The 21295-nt window shown below is 48.2% G+C and overlaps 1 protein-coding gene across 3 annotated transcripts in view; it reads left to right on the top strand.

The window, feature by feature from the left end:
* The window catches only part of LOC101092497 (norrin cystine knot growth factor NDP), a 51311-nt gene extending 31723 nt beyond the window's left edge, over window positions 1-19588 (top strand). For all 3 annotated transcript variants that reach the window (XM_019823754.3, XM_019823753.3, XM_004000421.6), the window contains exons 2-3: window positions 8607-8986; window positions 18289-19588. In XM_019823754.3, coding sequence (XP_019679313.1) covers window positions 8813-8986; window positions 18289-18516 — 402 coding nt within the window. In that variant the 5' untranslated portion in view covers window positions 8607-8812 and the 3' untranslated portion in view covers window positions 18517-19588. The remainder of the gene's footprint in view (window positions 1-8606; window positions 8987-18288) is intronic.
* The last annotated feature ends 1707 nt before the right edge of the window (window positions 19589-21295 follow it).

Raw genomic sequence — 21295 nt, 5'->3', positions numbered from 1 at the left:
CATGCTCTGGCAGGACTGAGTCCCCTGGGGTGGGTATCTCAACACTCTCACCCCTCATGGGAAACCCCCTTCAGGGGAAAGAGTGGGCAAAATGTAGGGAGTCTTCCCTCTCTGAAATTGGGCTATTTGCAATCGTTGAAAGAGCAGTGGCAGATTTTGAACATAAAAAAAAAAAAAAAAAGAAAGAAAATCCTTCTTCCTTCTCTTCTGTTGCTTCTCTTATGGCTTCTGCTCTGCTCTCCCTGTTTTCACCCCCTGTTGATGGAAGGATGGAAAGGGGCTCCGTGTTTAGGGCGGTCGTTGATTCGTGGCACCGTGGAAAGGCCACCCCTAAGCTTTCAGTGGAGTGGTAGATTTACAGAAATAATCCAAACCCCCCGAGGAGAAGACTTCAACCAGATCGTGCTTTTTGACACACGCGGGTAATCAGACTTCATCACTTCCAATTTATGCAAGGTTTTGTACTCTAAAAGTCGGTTAGTCATATCAACCATTAAGAACTCAGAATGGGTCTTTTCATAGAAACTATAGAAGCCCACAGAAGCCCAGCACTGGATCCAAGAGCCATCACCAACAGGCAACTCTTTTAGACCCGAGTCCCCACCCGGGGCTTCAGGAATGTACCTCCCCTAGCATAAAGGTTCTATGGATGCTTTACCAAGCAGAGTGCCTGGCTCTTGACCGCTAGGACCTTATTCATTTTGCATCCACCAAGAAGACGGCCCTTCTAATTAATCTTCCTCTTCTATCCCGAACCAGAGTATCACAGATGGCCCCACCAGGGGATGCCGATCTGGGGCTCAACCTCGGTTTAGGAATAAGGTCATTCGTAGGAAAAGTGCAGGAGGGTTGAACTCACTTTATATCTACCATGATCGGCTGCCATCAGTGTTTCTCCTCTCCCCACTTGGTGGACACTGGAAAGAAACACTGCAAATTTTAAGACGGGTCTAAGAGACATAGGGACTGGTTACATATCCTCGCCAACCACTTCTTACTATGAACAGCATATCACTAATTTATAACTATAGTTGGTACATTCGGGGACTGAGTCAATTGGTTATTTAGGGCTATTTTTATTTCAGGCCACCAATATGGTCTCATCAAAAGGGCAAATTCCTATGGCTTGACCTTCGGTTTTGCTTCAGGCCCCACGTTACGACTTGTTTGGACTTTTCTGCAATCATTAACTTCTGGAGTAAGAAAGGAACCCTTTCTTACTGTAGTATTGCTTCGGGGAAAATGAAGCCCCAAAGCACTTGCTGTACTCTGAGAAGGTAGGATAGACTTGGAGGATGTTGGAAATGGATAAAACCCCACCAGCATCTAGAGCAGTCCGTTCCTTTTGTAGATGAGAAAACTGTGTCCCGGAGAAGGCGAGGGACTTGCTCGGGATCACACAGCCAGTGAGGGGAAGGGTTTCTGGTTTCAGGGGCGCCTGGGTGGCCCAGTCAGTTGAGCGTCTGACTTTGGCTCAGGTCATGATCTTGCAGTTCGTGAGTTTGAGCCCCATGTCGGGCACGCTTCTGTCAGCACAGAGCCTGCTTGGGATCCTCTGTCCCCTTCTCTCTCTGCCCCTTCCCCACTCATGCTGTTTCTCTCTCTCTCTCTCTCTCTCTTTCACACACAAAAATGATCTTTTAAAAAAATTCTAAAAATGCTCTTCTAGTTTCAGAATGCAGTGGAATAATTATCTAATATTTCTAACAAATGAGTGCAGAACACTGGGGCATGGGACACGGAACCCAGGCTGGCAGTGGGTTTGGGGAAGAAGAATTGAAAGCTGTAGGTAAGCGGGAGGTTGACTAACGAGAGGCTCCTCTGGAGGTCCCGAAAATCAGGATTTTTAAGTTTCAGTCAAGTCTCAAGGTCAAGTCCTCCCACACCAGTCCCTCCCCAGACAGTAAAACTATTTAATCCAAGGACACACACACATAGGAGGGGCCACTTGACACTTGACTCATCCTCAGAAATCACTTCTATTCCCAGTCCTTCTTTTTTGCACCCTTCGTTCCTCCGGGATCGTGATTTACTGCCTTTTTCCCACGCTGTGGTCCTCCCCCCCGCGCCTTGCTTGTCCCACCACTCCTCTCTCCATCACTGCCGCTGCTGCCTTTGGCCATGCGTGGCTAGGAATGCAGGTGGTGAGAACACAGAGTCCCATCCCAGACGGGAAGACTCAGGTCGACTTGCAAAGAAGTTGCCGTCTCTCTCCCAAGGTGCACCGTGGAGGCAGGCGTGGCCTCACACCCCACGCGCCCCGCCCCCCCCCCATCGGAGAATAGACACGGGGAGATGACAAGGGCGCGAGCCACACCCTCCCCAGTGACCTTGTGGTTGCCCAGCCTCAGTACCGCTGCCCCCGGGTCAGCCCGGGCTTGACTGCTTGGCTGCTTACTGATGTGCCGCCAGATGGGAAGAATATCAAAAACCATTCGTTGAGCGCATGGCATGCTTTATAAAATCCAACATGCTGTTTACAGTTTATAAATTAAGTGCCTTGGGAAGAGGCATCTGACTTATTCTCCAAGGCATCTAGTTGACTAGATCCAATTGGAATTCTTGGAGTTCCTGAAAAGGAGTTACTTAGCATTCACACTCTCTGATTAGACCTAGAATTCTTTCTTTTTCGAAAAGCCTAGGTGTGATGCGTCCTCTCAAGGCAAGCTTTCTTCCACACTTCAGTCTTCTCGTTTTCCTTCTGGCCGTTCCTTTGAGAGAGGCTGTGTGTTCTGCCGTGTTTACCCTTACTCGTGCCTGAGAGGCTTGCTGAAATTTTTTAAAATGTTTTCATTTAGTTTTGAGAGACAGGGCGGGAACATGAGTGGGGGGCGGGGGGGGGGGGCGGAGAGAGAGGGAGACACAGAACCCGAAGCAGGTTCCGGGCTCCGAGCGGTCAGCACAGAGCCCTAAATGGGGCTCGAACTCACGAACCGCGAGATCGTGACCAGAGGCAAAGTCGGATGCTCCACCGACTGAGCCACCCTGGCGCCAGGGTTGTTTTAAATGATAGGAAATATCAAATCATTCTGTCTGTTACACTGACGCCATTCCGAAGTCATGATGTTCTATCTGTTTAACTTAATCTTCTTAGAAATGATGCAATGCGTGTTAGATATGAATTAGATGTTAAGAGAGTTGATCCTGGTGTCCAAAAAATTACCCAGGAAACAACAGGCCAAGCCTCTTTGCTCGTAGATGCAGTGAGCTGGAAGAAGGCACCAGAATAGGCCCTATTCCCCCCCCCCCACCCTTAACTGTTATCTGCTAGAGCAAAAAGAGACACATCGTAGGTGCTTAACGAATGTGTGTTAAACACATATTTGTACAAAGAAGCCACAGGAGGGGCGCCTGGATGGCTCAGCCGGTTAAGCGTCCGACTTTGGCTCAGGTCACGGTCTCACGGTTCATGGGTTTGAGCCCTGCGTGGGGCTCTGTGCTGACAGCTCAGAGCCTGGAGCCTGCTTCGGATTCTGTGTCTCCCTCTCCGCCTGCCCCTCTCCCACTCGTGCTCTGTCTCTTTCTCTCTCTCAAAAATAAGTAAAAAGTATTTTAAAAAATTAAAAAAAGAAACGAAAAGAAAGGAGCCACATTACTTGCATCTATCAATACTGAAAACAGCCTCCCGTGGGAATATGGATACCCAAGCACTGCCCTCTCTCGCCTGGCAAGCGGGGCAAGAATAAGGCCATTCTTGGCACAGGCCGCTTGTCTTAGCCTGTTGCCGGAATAACTTGCGTGAAACCAGCAGTCCGGCCTCTGCCAGGCAGAAGGTCAGCCCAAGAGTGAGCTGATCTGTGGACACAACACCATCTCTCACCCAGGAGGCTGGGCCCGCTGTAAGCTCTGCTATATTATTTCCCCGAGGATGACAGGTGGGGAAATCTGGGCACCAGTTGTTCTTTTCCACTGGTATCGTTTGGAGGGTAGCTCCAAAGTCGGGCACGCGGGCCTACGTGCCTCTCCTGCCGGCAGAGGCTCTACATCGGAGGGATGAGAATGTGGGCTCTGTACGTCGGCCAAGTCCGTGTCTCAGAGACCGTACCCAGCGCACGGGGCGGCCCTGGAGCTCCTGAGTTCAGCAAGAGAGTCGCTTTCTCATTCAATCCATCGCTGGCCAGGCCGAGGTTCTCAGTCTCGATGGGCAGCATTTGATTTTTGATGCTATGTGGCTTAAAGAAAGAAAGAAAGAAAGAAAGAAAGCAAATTGGAATTAATTTAACTTTGGGAAAAGTGACAGGAGCTCCTTCAAGACAGACATCAATTGCCGCTAAGCCGCCGTAAATCAGGGCTCTCGAGTGACGTGAATTTCCCTCATTTTCGTGTTCCTCTTCGTGAATGCTTCCCCCGGCCCTGTGCGCTTCTCCCCTATGCACCCGCCACCGACACTGCGTTAGGACAACTTGATTTAACATCGCTCTTTGTTTCAGCGTGAGGTTTACTTCTTCCACACGACGGTGGCGGTTCATTCGATTTGAGCACTTCAGGCAAAAATCCCAATGTTAAGTTGCAAGAATCTGACCTTTATGTTTTGAGAGCTCTGTGAGTTCTGTGGCATTATGTGCATTGCTGCTTGGATTCTTGTTTCGGAGTTTAACATGAAAACTGAACAGAAAGTACCATGCTTTGTGAGTGTGTGGAAATGAAAAATGTATTTCTTATCAGCAGTAAAGCAACATTTTCCCTGTCATGCTTTTATACTTTATTACCACTTCTGGGTTCAGCTTATCTTCAACGAGAAAATCAGATAATAAAGTTACATTTTGTGTGACATTAACTATCTCTTTGCCGTTCTACGCTTCCCAGCATTCGTTGGCAAAATACTTTTGCAAAAAGTATCTTTACCTTTTAGGAAAAAAAAAAAAAAAATTCAACTGTGCTTGCAATTCAGGATGTTGCTACTAGGTGGCAGTAGTGCTTAAGAACCAAATGATCCACCAGGAACAATGTTTGACTAAGAAACCAGACTAGCCCCTACGCGGCTCAGTCGGTTGAGCAGCTGAGAGTCCCACTCTTGATTTCGGCTCAGGTCGTGATCCCGGGGTCCTGGGATCGAGCCCTGTATCAGGTTCCATGCTGAGCCTGCTTGAGATTCTCTCTCTCTCTCCTTCTGCCCCCTCTCCACTGGTGGTCTCTCTCTCTCTCTCTCTAAAATTAAAAAAAAAAAAATTAAAAAAGAGACTAACACGTCTTCCAATATTTATAAGAGATAAAAATATAATACTACGAAAATACTCAAACTGGCACAGATCGCAAGCATCCATTAACTTAATTGCTATTTTTAAGCCAAGTTTTGAAAAGACAAAGTGTAATTTTTTCGAATGAAATTTTGGATGGGCAATACATTTACAAGTTCGGAAATGCACAAAGAAAATAGATGTCTGTATACAGTGAAAAGTCTTCCTCCCATGCCTGTCCTCCCGCTGTCGCAAATAGCTCATCATAGAGCTTCTTGACTACCCTGCCAGAGCGACTCTGTGCCAATATAAATGAACACAAATATATGTTCTTATCACACACAAATTAGTAGAGTCACTGCATCCTTCTTTACACAGTTGCATAGTATTCCATTGTGCGAATGCTGTATAATATATTTAGCCAGTCCCTTGGTGGTGGGTATTTTGTGCAGTGTCCAACTTTATGCCATGACAACCAATGTTGGAGTGAATAGCCATATGCTTGTGTGATCTCACACGGAGGGTAATTCTCAGAAATGGACTAGCTGGGTCTCGACATTCACATATATAGGGTCTTGTCATTGGATGTCGTTTGCTTGTTTTTTTTGTTTTTTTTTGTTTCTTTGTTTTGTTTGCCATCAAGCTATGGGTTTTTCTTTCATTTTGCTTTGTTCATTTAACCATCCCTGCCGGCCATCGGCTCTGAAGAGAAGTGGCTGGAAGTGGGGAGGGAGGGCCAGGACCAGAATGTCTGCCTTTCCCTTCACCCCTTCACCGCCGATTCCTGGGGGGAAATACCTGTAGGGCTGGAGCGGTAAAAGGAGAAATCCATAAATTCCTTTTCTGAGACTAATTAAGGCTTCAAAGAGACAGATAACCACTTGGGATAATATAGTCATATTGAAACTCAGGAAATGGTCAGTAATGCTGCAGCTTCTGAACGTTGAACCCTAGAAAGCTCTGGCTCTTTGAGGTGAAATCTTGGTGAGTTTCAGTGTGATGTGCAGCCGAAAAGAAAACAAAAAAAAATGCTCTTTGTCATTCTTTGCCAGTTTGGAGCTTTAGGCTCAGGTTTGACCAATTTTTTAAAAATAAAAAAATTGGGGGGGGCGCCTGGGTGGCTCAGTTGGTTGAGTGACCGACTTTAGATCAGGTCATGATCTCACGGTTCATGAGTTCGAGCCCCGCGTCGGGCTCTGTGCGGACGGCTCGGAGCCTGGAGCCTGCTTCGGATTCTGTGCCTCCCTCTTTCTCTGCCCCTCCCTCACTTGCACTCTGTCTCTCTCTGTCTCTCAAAAATAAATAAACATTAAAAACATTTTTTTAATAAATAAATAAAAATAAATTTTTTAAAGCTTATTTATTTATTTTGAGAGAGGCAGAGACAGCGCTAGTGGGGAGAGGCAGAGAGAGAGGGAGACAGAGAATCCCAAGGAAGCTCTGTGCTGCCAGCGCAGGGCTTGAACTCACGAAACCGCCAGATCATGACCTGAGCCAAAACCAAGAGTGGGACGCTTAACCGACTGAGCCACCCAGGCGCCCCAGGTTGACCAGTTTTCATGAGATGTTGCCATTAGCAAGCTCATAAAAGAAAGTGGTGCAAAGTCGTGTGAAGATATGGTCTTACCTTTAGGACTGTCTTCTACATTTGGAGATGGTGGTGACTGAATCCGTGCGTATCAGGCGGGGCCGTTTTAGAACAAGAGGGGACGGTAGGCGCTATCTTTTCCGACTCTCCTACTCTACAGATGGGGAAACTGAGGCCAGACCAGTTGAAATGCCCTGTGCAAGGTCTCCCAGCTAATCGATGGCAGTGCTCCAGCCCAGGTGTGTCTCCTCATTACTGGTCCCTGCCGGTCCTGCCATTTATAGGATTTCCCAGAAACACTCGCGATGAGATTGTGCCATCACCAGGGATGCTGTTCTCTGAAACGGCCCTTTGTCACATACACTTTTCAGCCTGGGATCCCCCCCCCCCATAAGAGAGCTAACTGAGGCTAAGTGGGTCTGGGGCCATTCTATTGGAGCAAAACGAATTGACTTACGGGGACTTGAACTTCTTATCTGGATCTTACCATTACTTTGCCCTGTTTATTTGGAGTGGCCCTAAGTGGGAAGTTAAAAAAAATGTTGTACCATGAACAAAATAATCAAACTCTTATCTGAAATACCTTTTGAAAGTTTGTCTGAAGCTTTTATTATCATGTTCCTTTTGTTTGGGATGTAACGACAGGTCCCCCTAGTTTTCCTAAAAGTTTGCAAGTATTTTTGATGCTCTGTCATCTGGTGGGATAAAAAGCACCCATGTTAGCCATGTGGAGGGGGGCTAGTGAGGTGAAATGAGATCTCAGGACCTCAGTCCCTTGCCCAAGAAGTACATAGTTAAAAGAACAAAGCAAATTTTGGGGCGCCTGGGTGGCTCAGTCGGTTAAGCCTCCGACTCGGGCTCAGGTCATGATCTCGCGGTTTGTGAGCTCGAACCCCGCGTCAGACTCTGTGCTGACAGCTCGGAGCCTGGAGCCTGCTTCACATTCTGTGTCTCCCTCTCTCTCTGCCCCTCCCCTGCTCGTGCTCTGTCTCTCTCTGTTTCTCAATAATAAATAAACCTTAAAGAAATATATATATTAAAAAAAAAAAAAGCACAAAGCAAATTCCAGGACAACTGGTATACCCTGATCCCATCGTAATGGTAAGGGTTTGCTCTGACGACCGCTTACTTTGTCACATTATACCAGGTGCTCAGGCTACAGAGGCTCTGCGGAAACGTGTGACTCTTTGGCAAATAACGCGGGTGTCGCTTTAACCACACTGGGGGCTGGCGCGCATAATGTGTATTTCAGATGCACTTTGTCATTGATGCTGGGTGGCACGGGGCTTCAAACGAAAACAGGATGGGCCAAGAGCACAGAAGGGGAAAACTAGGTGGGTGGACTAGGAAATGAAAACTGAGCTGCTTTCCCCTGGGACGCGGCCTGTGTTCATTCGGGCTGGCCTGCCTCCTTTCTAGTCCTGTGCGCTTGACGTGGCCACCAGAGCTCACTGAAAAGCTGGATAGACCTTCCCGCCCCCACCAGCCAGGGATGGGGATGGGACCACCCGTATTCAGTTACGCTGGGGCCAGAACCACATGTTTCATCTTGACCGTGAGTTCAAACTATCCTTGCTCCTAGAAACGTGGGGCTCCGGCAACTGAAATCAACATGTGCTTTCCTGAAACCATTGCGTCCACCTCCCAATGGCTATAAATACGTAGCACAAGCTATGGGGCGGGAGCTGGTAGGATGAAGGACAGCCCGTGCTAATGGCACTCTGGAAACCGATACTCTTTCCTCAAAACGACATGGAAAAATTCTACTCAATACCTCCTGGGCTCCATTCGTTTTTCTGGGTAAATGTTTCTGGGGAAAACTATTTCTGTTTTCATTCCAGCTGTGCGGCAGATATCGTGAGGGTGGATTGCAAGTGGAAAGAGTGAGACCCCACTCCGACACACAAAGGACAATGACAACCAGAAAGCTCCGGCCAGATCGTGCCCTTTGCTGGGAAGGAACTGGATCCTAGGGGGCGAAGGCATTGCCAATCTTTAGTCCTCTGCCTCCCTCTGCTGTTCCTTCTGAGAAGTTTTCCTTACAACAATGAGAAATCATGCACTCGCTGCATCTTTTTCTATGCTCTCCCTGCTGGCGCTGATGGGAGATACAGACAGCAAAACGGACAGCTCGTTCATGATCGACTCGGACCCTCTGCGCTGCATGAGGCACCACTATGTTGATTCTATCAGTCACCCGTTGTACAAGTGTAGCTCAAAGGTAAGACGAAGGGCTCGGTGAAGGTGGTGCGACTTCCCAGAGTCGGGAGAGGAGCCGTATTCCTTTGTCAGGGGCTGCAGAACCATGATCGCAGTCCGAACCTGAGCTAGATGGCTGGCCCACGGGGCTTGCGGGAGAACCGTGCCTTTCCTGCTTTTCGGGTTTCCCAGCATGCTTTGGACCTTTGTCAGTAAAGCCGCCTAATTGACCGTGTGCACACCCAGGCAGCTTCTCTCCTTTCAGGCTGCTCAAAGTCCATAGGAAAGGCCGGAAGGTTCTCCCAAGGAAATTGTGGCTAAGCACGGGGGAGAGAGGTGTGTTTCGTCCCTGGCTGTGAAATTCACGAGCAGTAATGTTCTTTATCGACAAAGAAAAGTAGAGTAGAGGCGCCTGGGTGGCTCAGTCGGTTAAGCATCTGAGTCTTGATCTCGGCTCAGGTCATGTTCTCACGGTTCGTGGGTTCGAGCCCCGCATCGGGCTCTGCGCTGACAGCGCGGAGCCTGCTTGGGATGCTCCCTCTCACTCTCTTTCTGCCCTTCCCCTGTTCTCTCTCTCTCTCTCTCTCTCACAAAATAAATAAACTTAAAAAAAGTGGAATCTACAGGTTATCAAATCTCCTTCTACTTTCACTGGCAATAAAGAGGAAACAGAGGCAAGAAATGTGGTTGAGCAGCAAATCGTACTTCTCAGGGGGACTCTTCAAAGCCATGCCTGATGACATAGCTGCTCACCGGCCTCGTGGCCCAAACCTTTCTCCACCTGCCACGTTTACCTTACGATGATTTCGAAAGATAAGTGGCAATTTGATCATTTATCGTTCTTACCTGGATTATCCAAACCATTCTTGTCTGGAGTAGGTTGTATGCTCATTTGTGGAGGCATCCTGTGCGGGTAATGTCTCAGTGTTGGGACGAGGCGTGAGAAGGAGTACCATGCTTCAAAGGCCACCGACAGTGGCCGGCCACCTGGACCACCCAGAAGGGAGGCACATAGTAGCGAAGAACAGACTCAGACTGAAAAATGTCACGACCGTCACTGCCCCCAGTCACATGAATGAAATGTGCCCACATTTGGTAAATAGGAATCCTTTTAGCCCAACCTCAGAGATTTTCACTGCAGTCCTGAGACCAAAACCGCTTAAGCATTCTCATATGGCAAGTATTTTTTAAATTACCAGTATAATTAAGAAGTTTGGGTAATATCAACCACGAGAATTAAGACCATATAAGTTAATGTCCCTACCCTCCATTTAAGAACATTATGACTTCTGTCTGCCTTTAAAATTTCCATCACTTCTCTGATTACACCTCGATGATAATGGCTTGTTTTAGTTTGGGGGAATCAGAATTTGAATTAAATCATTTTACCCATTATATTAATAAGATCTAGGACTGTGGGAAAAATAGAGAGCCTTTCCACTTAAAAACTTTCTGGCTCTCATTTGTAGTTATAGAACTAAAAAAAAAAAAGGAGTAAACAGATAAACTTACATTTTTGCAAGATTGCAATCCCTTCTTGGGGGGGAAAAAAAACTGAAGCAAATTGAGGGAAAAAAGTCGGGACATGTTTTTACAACTGTGATTGCTCAAAGACTGTGGGCCTCAGCAGTTATTAGCTTCTCCTCCACTAGTATTTGAAAGAAGAGATGCTGTGAACTTGAGCCCCACACACTCAGGGTGCTGCAGCACGATTCCCAGACACAAACTTTGGCCCACCTTTGTTCACGTCTGTTTCTTCCAGAATGCCACGGTAACTAGCACAAACTTGTGATAGTAGCAGAAATGTTTGTAGTTCTGTGGGAACAATCTGTTTCCAAACATCCCCAACTATGTCAGATAGAGCAATATTATTATGTAAATGGTGCTCGTAATTATAAACCTTTCTTTCTCGGCCTTAAAATATGCCTGGCAGAATCTGAACCACCCAGACCTGTCCAGGAACAAAAACTGGTTTTCATTTTTATTTTATTTTATTTTATTTTATTTTATTTTATTTTATTTTTTTGGTTTTCATTTTTAAATATTCTATAATTCTTGACTCTCACAGACTCAGGCTGGTCTTCTTTCTAACGGGTCTCGTTAACGAAACTGTTCGTCTTGACAGACTCGGGATAAAACTCATGCTGTTCAAAGACTGTTATTTACTAGACACATGTCTACCGTTGGCCTGTTGCTTGTTAATACTTCCTGACTTACATTTATCCCACTGTCTGGCCTTGGGAAGACAGGTGAACGGGAGAGTGCGAGCCAGGCTTAGGGGAGGGAGAGCATCTCATAATATATGATCATTGCCAGCAATGATTAGATCATATATTATGATCTCACGGTCACGGCTCGGGTCACGGTCTCACGGTTCATGGGTTCGAGCCCCGCGTCGGGCTCTGTGCAGACAGCTCGGAGCCTGGAGCCTGCTTCCGATTCTGTGTCTCCCTCGCTCTCTGCCCCTCCCCTGCTCTCTCTCCTTCTCTCAAAAATCAAATTAAAAAAAAACCTAAAAAGTGTAAAAACGTATTCAGCATAGATTCCTTGTTTAGTCCAAGAGTGAAAGTGCCTGTTTCAGATCATTTCTTTCGACCGCTGGGATCTTCATGTTGGAAAATTGCAAGTAAAATGGAGAAGGCACTTTTAAAAAAAATTTTTTTTAACGCTTATTTATTTTTGAGACAGAGAGAGACAGAGCATGAACAGGGGAGGGTCCGAGAGAGAGGGAGACACAGGATCTGAAACAGGCTCCAGGCTCTGAGCTGTCAGCACAGAGCCCGACGCGGGGCTCGAACTCACGGACCGCGAGATCGTGACCTGAGCTGAAGTCGGATGCTTAATCGACTGAGCCACCCAGGCGCCCCTGGAGAAGCCACTATTTCGAAGTCCAGGCTCAGCTTCGGATCCACGGGAGATAGTGATTTCTACTCTGCAATGTTTCTAGAAAATAGGAAGAATAGTGGGAGTCTTCTGTGAGCCTATCTGATCCCCGTTGCCCTGAGTTCCAGAGGCCTGGCGCCCATCGCCTAGCAGTTCAGGAAAGGGCCGTGATGGAGTCTGGCAGAGAAGACTGGCCACCGTGGTCCACCAGGGAGGTCAGTGTGGCCACAGATTAAGATGTGCCTGCTAGCTTTCGGGGGTGACACTTCCTAGGACTGGGTACAAAGGATCCTGGGAGTGGCAGGTTCACTGACAGTCTTCCCTGACATTCTGAGTGCGTAAAGGCTCTAGAGCGAACAGCCAGAAGGTCAGTGGTTAGTGGAATCTTGAAGGGAGCTGAGGCATCTCAGACTTTGAAGTGAGAGGGAGCCGGTTTCCTATTCCAGCTCCACAGTGCGCCCAATGGGTGACTTTGGGAGAAGTGAAGTAGTTCTTGGGTGCCTCGACTTGTTCCCACGTAAACTGGAGCCAATGCCGCCTATCTGAAGGTGGGGTGTGGATGGGCATGGGTGATGATGTTTGCCAAGCACGCGGCACGGTGTCGGGCGTATCATAGACGTTAAGAAACGACGTTATGATCTCGATGATGAAGTTATGCACCGGACAGGTGTTCAGACTCACTTTTCTATTTCAGTCACTACTAAGACCTCAATAACGGTTGGGATCTCGGATAGCCTTAAAGGATCAGGAAAACGAACCTCATTGGGGTTCTGGTTTAGCACGGAAACCTGGCGGGGGTGGGGGGAGCGTGCCGAAAAGCAACGTAAGCGTAAGCCATCACGCTGGCTGCTAAGAGTGGGGATAAAAGCAGACGAGAGGCAGATCCCGCTGTCTGACCTCCCTTCCCAGGTGAGTGGAGGAGGGCGGGGCCGGTTCTGGATTCGAGCCAGGGAGGGGTTTTCAGGAACCGAAGCTGGAAGGCAACCTGGTAGGGGAGGCCTGTGAAGTCAGAGCTGGGTGAGCGGTGGGAGATGGTGGCCCCGCAGGGACATGGGACCAGGGCAGATGGCTGTCTGAACTCAAGGGCCACAAGCCCAGCAACCGAGGAGAAGGACAGTTCAGGGGATAAAGCCTGGGAAAATTCCCAGGGGTAAAGGGGCCTGGCAGGCCAAGGGTTACGCCTTGGGATTCGGAGGGAGCTGTTAGGATCTCTCTCCCAGTGCCGCCCAGGAAGCTCATACTGTGGTAGAAGACATAGGGAGAGTCCGGAATATTGAACTTATAACACAATCAACTCTTGGAGAGATAGGACTTCTTTTTTTTCTTATTTTGTATTTTTAATGTCTATTATTATTTGTGTGTGTGTGTGTGTGTGTGTGTGTGAGAGAGAAAGAGAGAGAGAGAGAGAGAGAGAGAGAGAGAGAGAGAATGAGCGGGGGAGGGGCAGAGAGAGAGGGAGACACAGAATCAGAAGCGGGTTCCAGGCTCCGAGCTGTCAGCACAGAGCCCGTCGCAGGGCTCGAACTCACAGACTGTGAGATCATGACCTGAGCCGAAGTCGGACACTTAACCGACGGAGCCACCCAGACGCCCTAGGACTTGTTTTGGGGTTTTTTTTTGTTGTTTTTTTTAAGGAATGATTTAATCCTGAATGCCCACTACGGACAGGCACCGTGGCCGGTACTGGAGGCACAAAAACCAGGGGGAGGGCAGAAATGGGTCTCCGGGAGGTGCCAGAGAATAAGGGGTATGTCGTGTTCACTGCTGAGAAAAAAGGCAAAAAAAGAAAAAGAAAAAAAATAGTTTCTCACTTAACTGAGGCAAAATCCGGTTTTAGCATAGGATGTTTTGTGTGCAAAGTCTTTTTTTTTTTTTAAGTTTATTTAGTTATTGAGAGAGAGAGAGGGCAGGATAGGGGCAGAGAGAGAGGAGAGAGAGAGTCCCAAGCGGGAGCTGCACTGTCGGTACAAAACCCGATGCAGGGCTCGAACTCACGAACTGTGAGACCTGATCAGGACCTGAGCCAAGATCGAGAGTCGGACGCTTAACCGACTGAGCCACCCAGGCGCCCCATCTGTGGGCAAAGTATTTATTCTGCGTCTTTATTCTGAAACCGATGAAGACACCTCGTCAGTCATGGCCTGAGCCAGGAATTCACAGGGGTTCCACATGACAGACGAGGAAAGTGGCTTTGGCAACGGTAAGAATCTTTCAACAAGGAGCGATGAAAACCATCTGTGGTTGGGTTTTCTCTCACTCAGAAGATAGGTGTATACAGCAGGAGAGGACCCAACTGCCCAAGACGTACGGGCAAGTCTCCGGGTGCAATCCTTGGTCGCGACCCAGGAATCACAGCAGGCTGTAACCCTCACGATGTAGCCTGAACTTGCCCATGACCACCTGGAGCAACCTGAGGTTGACAGGGGCTTGACAGGCTGACTGTCATGGTTAGGACGGAGGGCTCAGCGATGAAGCTGTCTCTGTTCAGCATTCTGACCCTCCGTTATACAGCTGTGTGATTTCAGGCCAGTGACTTATCCTCTGCCTTTTCAGTGCTTCATTTGTAAAATGGGGAAGGCTTAGCTTTTGAGATGGCTGTTGAGAATGAGATTGCACATGACGGGCTTGGCACAGAGCCTGGAGCCTGCTAAACGTTCAATACGTGTTATATATGTCATCATTACTCTTCTGTTATTATTATCCGAGGGCCTTGCATTCCCCTTAGCCCCAGCCCACGGAAATCAGATGACAACAGGAAGGAGCCCACAGCTCTGTTGGCGGGAGCCAAGTGACTCTAAGGTTGGGGGGCCCCCAAGGGACCGCCGGAGAAGTCGCCTAGCTTCCCAGAATCAGGCCACTCGTCTGGGGAACATAAGACAGCAAACATTAAACTGGACCCAAAGCAGATAATGTGTGTCTGTCACCCTCCTGAGCTGTGAGACGTCAACAGAAGGCCAATGAGCACCAACCAACTGTTGAAGCTTCTCCTTTAATGGTGGAGCCCCGTGCGGGCTCGCTGGCAAAACGAGGTCGTTTCCTGATTTCGCAAAGGAGCCGTGTGGATGCCCTTTGTTAGGAGCAGTTGAGTGCACAGTGAAGAGTCTTCCCGTGTGAGTAAGACACGGCCGAGTCCCCCAGGCATGAGGGGGGTGCGTCTGACCCGCAAACTGGATCTTGGCGGGTGAACTGATGTTTGAAGGTGGTGAAGGTTTGTTGAACCGAAGGGTGAGTGGGTTAAGGAGTTAGACACTGTGTGGTGTGGTACCATCCAAGGAATTTCTGGGAGTCCCCAGAAGTCCCCCAGTCGCTGGACGATGGAACCGGTGGAGGGTCTCGGTAGTGGAGGAGATATTATTTAGGAGGGCACTTTCACCATTCAGCTCTGCGTAAGCTCGGAGGTGGTGATGCTATCTCCCAAGAAGTTCATAAGAAAAAGGGCAGACTCCTATGCTTTTGATAGGGTTAGGGCTCCCAGAATCAGGTCAAAGTAGATGAGAGAAGGGTGGGAGCTGGCTCATGCTTCAGGGAAACATTTTGCTATGATTTAGACCCGGGGGGGTTGGTTTTGGACAGACCCGGGTTTGATTCCAGCTCTGCCTTTCACCAGATATGTGAGTTTGGGCAAGTTACTTAAACTCTCTAAAGCCTCGGTTTCCTCATCTATAATAATACTACAGATAATAATAGTACCCCAGCAGGGGAATGTTATGAGGAGTAAATGAGATTGTAAGTGTTGTAAGCACTCAGTAAATGTTAGCTGCCATTATTATTATTGGCTAAATGACTGCTATCTAGTGGCCCATCTAGTGTGGAACCTGTCGGACTCTCCCACTTTGCTACTCAAAGAGTGGACCTTCAGCAGTACCGACATCAACCAGAATCCGACGAGAAATGCAGGCTCTCCGGCCTCGGCCGGAACTACTCAGTCACAATCTGCGTTTTAGCAAGATCCCCAGCTGATTGACATGCCCATTATAGTTTGAGAAGCTCTGGCCTGGAAGAGGTGAGAAGATCCTCGTGAAAGCCATAAAACAGGCGAGGCACGGCCGAGAGCGAGCCTAGAAAAGCAGACATTTATCCCTTCCATCCCGTAATGACACTCGTTTCTCGATCTTCCCTTCCAAGCTCCCGGCTGTACCCCTCCAACGCACATTCACAAAACAAAGCTAGCCTTTTATAGCATTTCCAGCGTTGTGATGGGATCTATATACTGGAAATCTCCCAGAGGGGAGATTTGCACGTGTGTGTCGAGACCATCAAGGGCCCCGATAATTCTTTCATAGTGTCTTCTTCGAGGAGAGGGCATCTGAACGTGGCAATGGAGGATAGCCGGGATTTCATTAAGCAGAGCTAGGAGGAAAGGGCATTCCTGAGAGACGAAAGACAGAAGTGAAGGCAAGAGGCAGGGAAATTCAGGGCGGTTCCCTGAACTCCTAACTGATTAGGCTTGATCAGAACAGGGAGTGGGTAATGACAATGAGAACAGCTTTAAGTAAGACTGGAAAGATGTGACATCCGGGTCACAGAGGATCTTAATACCCTTTCAGGATCTGGGGTTTTATTCTGAAGGCTGGAGGCAGCCACCAAATGCGTTTATGGCACATGTCTGTGCGTTCTCCTTGCGCAAAAATCCAGCTGCGGAGAGAGGGGGATCCATTGGAGGTGGTCTCGGGGTCTTTTCAGCGCTGGAGTTCTTGTCCTTCAGAAAGAGCCGAAGGTGGAGCTTGAGACCCTTGAACACGTTTAGTGAAATCACGGTCAGGTTAGTGCTTCTACCAATGGCCCGTTGCTGACTTGGTCGTTTTATGGACAGTGTTAATTACATGGTCATCCAAGGTCTACATTCAGTTCACCTGCATTTGCATCATTCGGGTATGATGCACCGCCATGTCCGTGCCCCTTTGAATTAAATCTGTGGACACGGATTCACTACATTCATCTGGACTGAAATTGGACCTCTGAAGACTTCCGTCTGGGGAGGTGATCTCTGAATATTGCTTAATCTGCCTAGGAGATGACCCGCATTAGAGATGAGCACATTTAGAAGACCTTGGAACCCATCTCATTAGGGGGATGGGGTGGGCACCAGAGACTGGCCCGTGTGCTGCTGATTTATGGCATAATCTCTCAAAACCTATTTCAGGTCCTGTCTGTTTTGCCTATCAACGGGCAGGCAGGATGGCACAACGCTTTCATAAAACCAAGACGGTTTATAGCTGCCATTTCCTCTCTGCCCCTGCGATCTTTCAGAGAAAATAAATCAATAGGTCCTACCCCCCACTTCACCAAGCCCAGCTGGTCGCTTCCTAGCAACTCGTATCCTCTTGCGGGATTCATCCGAGCATCTTCTTCGATAATGGGGCTGATCGTCTATAGTTACCAGAGGTCATCTTGGATTCCTTTGAGAAAGATGAGCAGGCCATGTCTTTCTTTTAATTCTTTTCTCTTTAATGCTTATTTATTTTTGAGAGAGAAAGGGCGAGCGTGCATGAGTGGGGGAGGGGCAGAGAGAGAGGGACAGAGAGAATCCTAAGCAGGCTCCCCACTGTCAGCTCAGAGCCCGATGCGGGGTTCGAACTCACAAACCATGAGATCGTGACCTGGGCCAAGATCAAGAGTCAGATGCTTAACAGACCGTCGCCCCCCCCCCCGGTGCCCCTTCTTTTTTAATTCTTAGTGAATCAAGCTCCCCACCCTACCCTACCCATGTCTGCCACTGCCAGGATCCCGGGATTTATGTACGGGAGACATAAATGAGCGCACTCCATCCCCGTGAGCTGGATGCTTGTGTCCATCGTTCGGAGCATAACCTTGGTAGTTTGCATCGGACTCTTAAAGGAGACTCTTTACTAAAGCCAGGTTAAGAGCCACTAGAGAGAACACACAGCCTCTGTTACTTCAGCCCAACCTTTATTGTCACCCTAACCTACCTTCGGAAATGGAGATGGTCAGAATGGTAATTTGCCATAAATGACTCTAAGATTGGGTTGTACAGGCTCCTTCGGCGTATATAAGCCCAGAAGTGTGATTCCGGGGCCCCAAACGTATGCTGTTTCTGTTTCATTCTCTTGTTTCAAAACATATTTTTTTTTAATGTTTACTTATTTTTGAGAGAGAGAGAGACAGAGTGTGAGTGGGGGAGGAACAGAGAGAGAGAGGGAGACACAGAATCTGAAACAAGCTCCAGGCTCTGAGCTGTCAGTACAGAGCCCGACGCGGGGCTCGAACTCACGAATCGTGAGATCATGACCCGAGCCGGAGTCGGACGCTCAGTCGACCGGGCCACCCAGGCGCCCCTCGCCCGGTGATTCTAATGTGCAAGTGGGGCTGGGAGCCGCTGGTGTCATCCAGCGGGAATTGGCCAAGGGTGTTAGGATGCTGCGGGACCCGGCTGAGGTTTTGGCACCCCCCACAGGGTAACCATTTCCCTTCTCTCCCCAGATGGTGCTTCTGGCCAGGTGCGAGGGGCACTGCAGCCAGGCGTCACGCTCGGAGCCCCTGGTGTCCTTCAGCACTGTCCTCAAGCAGCCCTTCCGCTCCTCCTGTCACTGCTGCCGGCCCCAGACCTCCAAGCTAAAAGCACTGCGGCTGCGCTGCTCCGGGGGCATGAGGCTCACAGCCACCTACCGGTACATCCTCTCCTGTCACTGCGAGGAGTGCGGCTCCTGAGACCGGCCGCTCAGCGGCTTCTGGACGGGACATCCTCCTCCCTCGCCGAGGCAGATCATCCAGCCAGGGAGAAGGACTGGCAAGAAAAGAGTTAAGGAGGAAAAAAACCCCCAAAAGATGCAGCAATTCCCACGGGATTCTGCATATTCTAGTAATAAAGACTCTCCATGCTTGTTGACAGAGAGACAGAGAGAGAGAGAGAGAGAGAGAGAGATGCTCTGGGAACTTGGTTTCCATCCCCGTCTCCTTTCCCTGGTACAATTTCTTTCGGTTCCTTTTCAGATTCAGGCATCCCCCCACCCCCCCTCCTTGGCCTTGGCACTGAATGCCGTTTGGGTCTCCAACAATTCAGCGTCAGTCGGGAACGTGGGCCCCCGTGCAAGCGTGGGTCAGGCCGTCACATGTTGGGTGCGCGTTGGGGGCGCATTCGCCTCGGAAAGCAGGAAAGCGCAACCCTTTCCGCGATCCCGCCTGGCTCTCTTTCGCTCCGGTCTTTATCTTGCCATTTGGTCTCAGGTCGCCACCCCTGCTCAAGGTTACCCATTTCAAATTGCAGGCACCGAGCACGTGGATGTGCGTAGCCAGGCTCACTCGCAGCCGGCTAACCAACATTAAAATAGCTAACAAACGGATGCTGCAACTCCCGAGAGCGGTAATTATTGTTCCGAAATAACTCCTGGGAAGTAAAGGTGGCATAAGGAATTCGTCACCCGAAGGCTCTTGCAGATAAATTACGGTAGAATTTTGAAAGGGAGCAGACTCTTAAAGACCTGCACAAATACGGATCCTGCACTGACTTTGAAAAAGGCATACACGTACTAGTGGCATGGAGAACATACTATACTCATGCATGCAAATTAGACAACTCAAGTATGAACCTATTTGTGGGTGTGCTATAGTTTTAGCCATGTTGCGGACATCATTCTCAACCATCCACTTGTCCGTGTGAAGCTTGCTGCCCCGAAGGCAGCCTGACTCATCCTCGGAACATTTGGCTCAAATATATTTTGGTCCTTGAGACTCAAAATTTGAGTTATTCCCATGTTGTGAAATAAAAAGACAGTATCTTCAAGATTTTGACTGTATTAGTGTTTTTTTCCTACTAAATATCCTACTATAATGCATGCCCGACGGTGTGTGTGTGTGTGTGTGTGTGTGTGTGGAAGGAGGTCCAGAAAAAGAGAAAGATAGGGTTCTAGAATGCACGGTAAGGACATTTTTTGAAATTTTGTCGTACAAAAGAATTAAATTTAATACCTAAAGTTACAATGGTTATAATCCTTAACTGATTATCCTTAACTATACTCAGGTGATGGAGGCTTAGGGAACTTGGCTTTTAGTTTCAGAAATTAACTTATTGAATCAACATAAAATCTGATGCATTCCGGCTTCTTTGGGCACTATGGAATGAAATAGAGGTCATTTTCTTTAAGTTTATATAGTTATTTTGAGAGAGACAGAGACAGCACTAGCGGAGGAAGGGCAGAGAGAAAGGGAGAGAGAGAATCCCAAGCAGGCTCTGCACCATCAGCGTGGAGCCCGACACAGGACTCGAACTCACCAACTTTGAGATCATAACCTGAGCCAAAATCGAGTCGCTTAACGGACTGAGCCACCCAGGTGCCCCAAAGTCATCTCTTTTTTAATGTCTTCAATTTACTCGGAAAAGAGTAAGTATCCATAAATGAAGTCTGAAGAGCCAGGACGACAAATAATTCACCCACCATGGTTTCTGTGCCTTTGACTGTCCGGGGCCCTAGGTCCGATTATACTCCTGAGCATTATGAGAATTATCGCAGCGCTTTAGGCGCCACAACACTACCCCAGACTGGCGACTCAGTTTCCAGGGCAACCTTGACACTGAGCTGTCTTGGTTCACCAGGGATAACGGTGCACCCCACTGTTAGTGCAGCCATCTTGTGAATTGCTTTTCCTTTGTACGCTCTCTGGGCATAGCTTTCGCACCGTTTTTCAGAAAGCCAGCAGGGTTGAATTTGTATTTGTGACCTTGGAACGGAATCAAACGAATGCTATTAAACCTTGACCTTGATCTCAACCTTCCTGGTGACAGAGCCAGGCAGTTGACTGATTAGAGGTCTCCTCATTTTGAAGGCAAATGTGAACTGGTAATTTAGACCATTACGTAAAGAGAAATTTTGTCATAAAAAAAGAATTAAATTTGATACCTAAAGTTACATGGTTATAATCCTTAACTGACAATGAAAGTATTAGCTGCAGGTCACATTTATAGCTATATTCTTTCATGTTGCTAATCAAAAAGCGCAAATAATGCATCTAGCCTTAAAAGATCTCTTCCCGGCTTTGAAAATTCAATTTGCTTTGAGCGTCATATGCCCCCAACTCCAGTTTTTGTTTCCTTACTACCAATTTGGGACTAGAGGGGGCAGTTATGTGACTCATGTTTTCCAAATTCCCCAGAAGCCATTGAAAATGTTCCCTTCAAATCCCATTACATAGCCTATTGTCAAAGCTTCCCCCATGGAAGTGAGCAGACTATGCTCGAAACACTAGAGAAGCAAAGAACAGTGGCATTGAGAGAGCCATGAAAGACCACCCATCCTCTTCTCTCCCTAAACACGAGCAAATGGAGACCCGCAGAAAGCCAGGAACTCGCCCAGTTGCCCAAAGAGTGAGAGACACAGAGCGAAGTTTAATGGGGCATATCAAGGCTGAGAAAGAGGAAAAAGAATGATATTTTCCCTAAAGACCTCAAAATAGCCCTGGGAACGGAGAGAAGTTGGACATTATTGGATATTGA

This window comes from Felis catus, chromosome X (assembly GCF_018350175.1).
Source record: "Felis catus isolate Fca126 chromosome X, F.catus_Fca126_mat1.0, whole genome shotgun sequence".
In the NCBI taxonomy this organism is placed as follows: domain Eukaryota; kingdom Metazoa; phylum Chordata; class Mammalia; order Carnivora; family Felidae; genus Felis; species Felis catus.
This window is presented reverse-complemented; position numbering and strand designations above follow the sequence as displayed.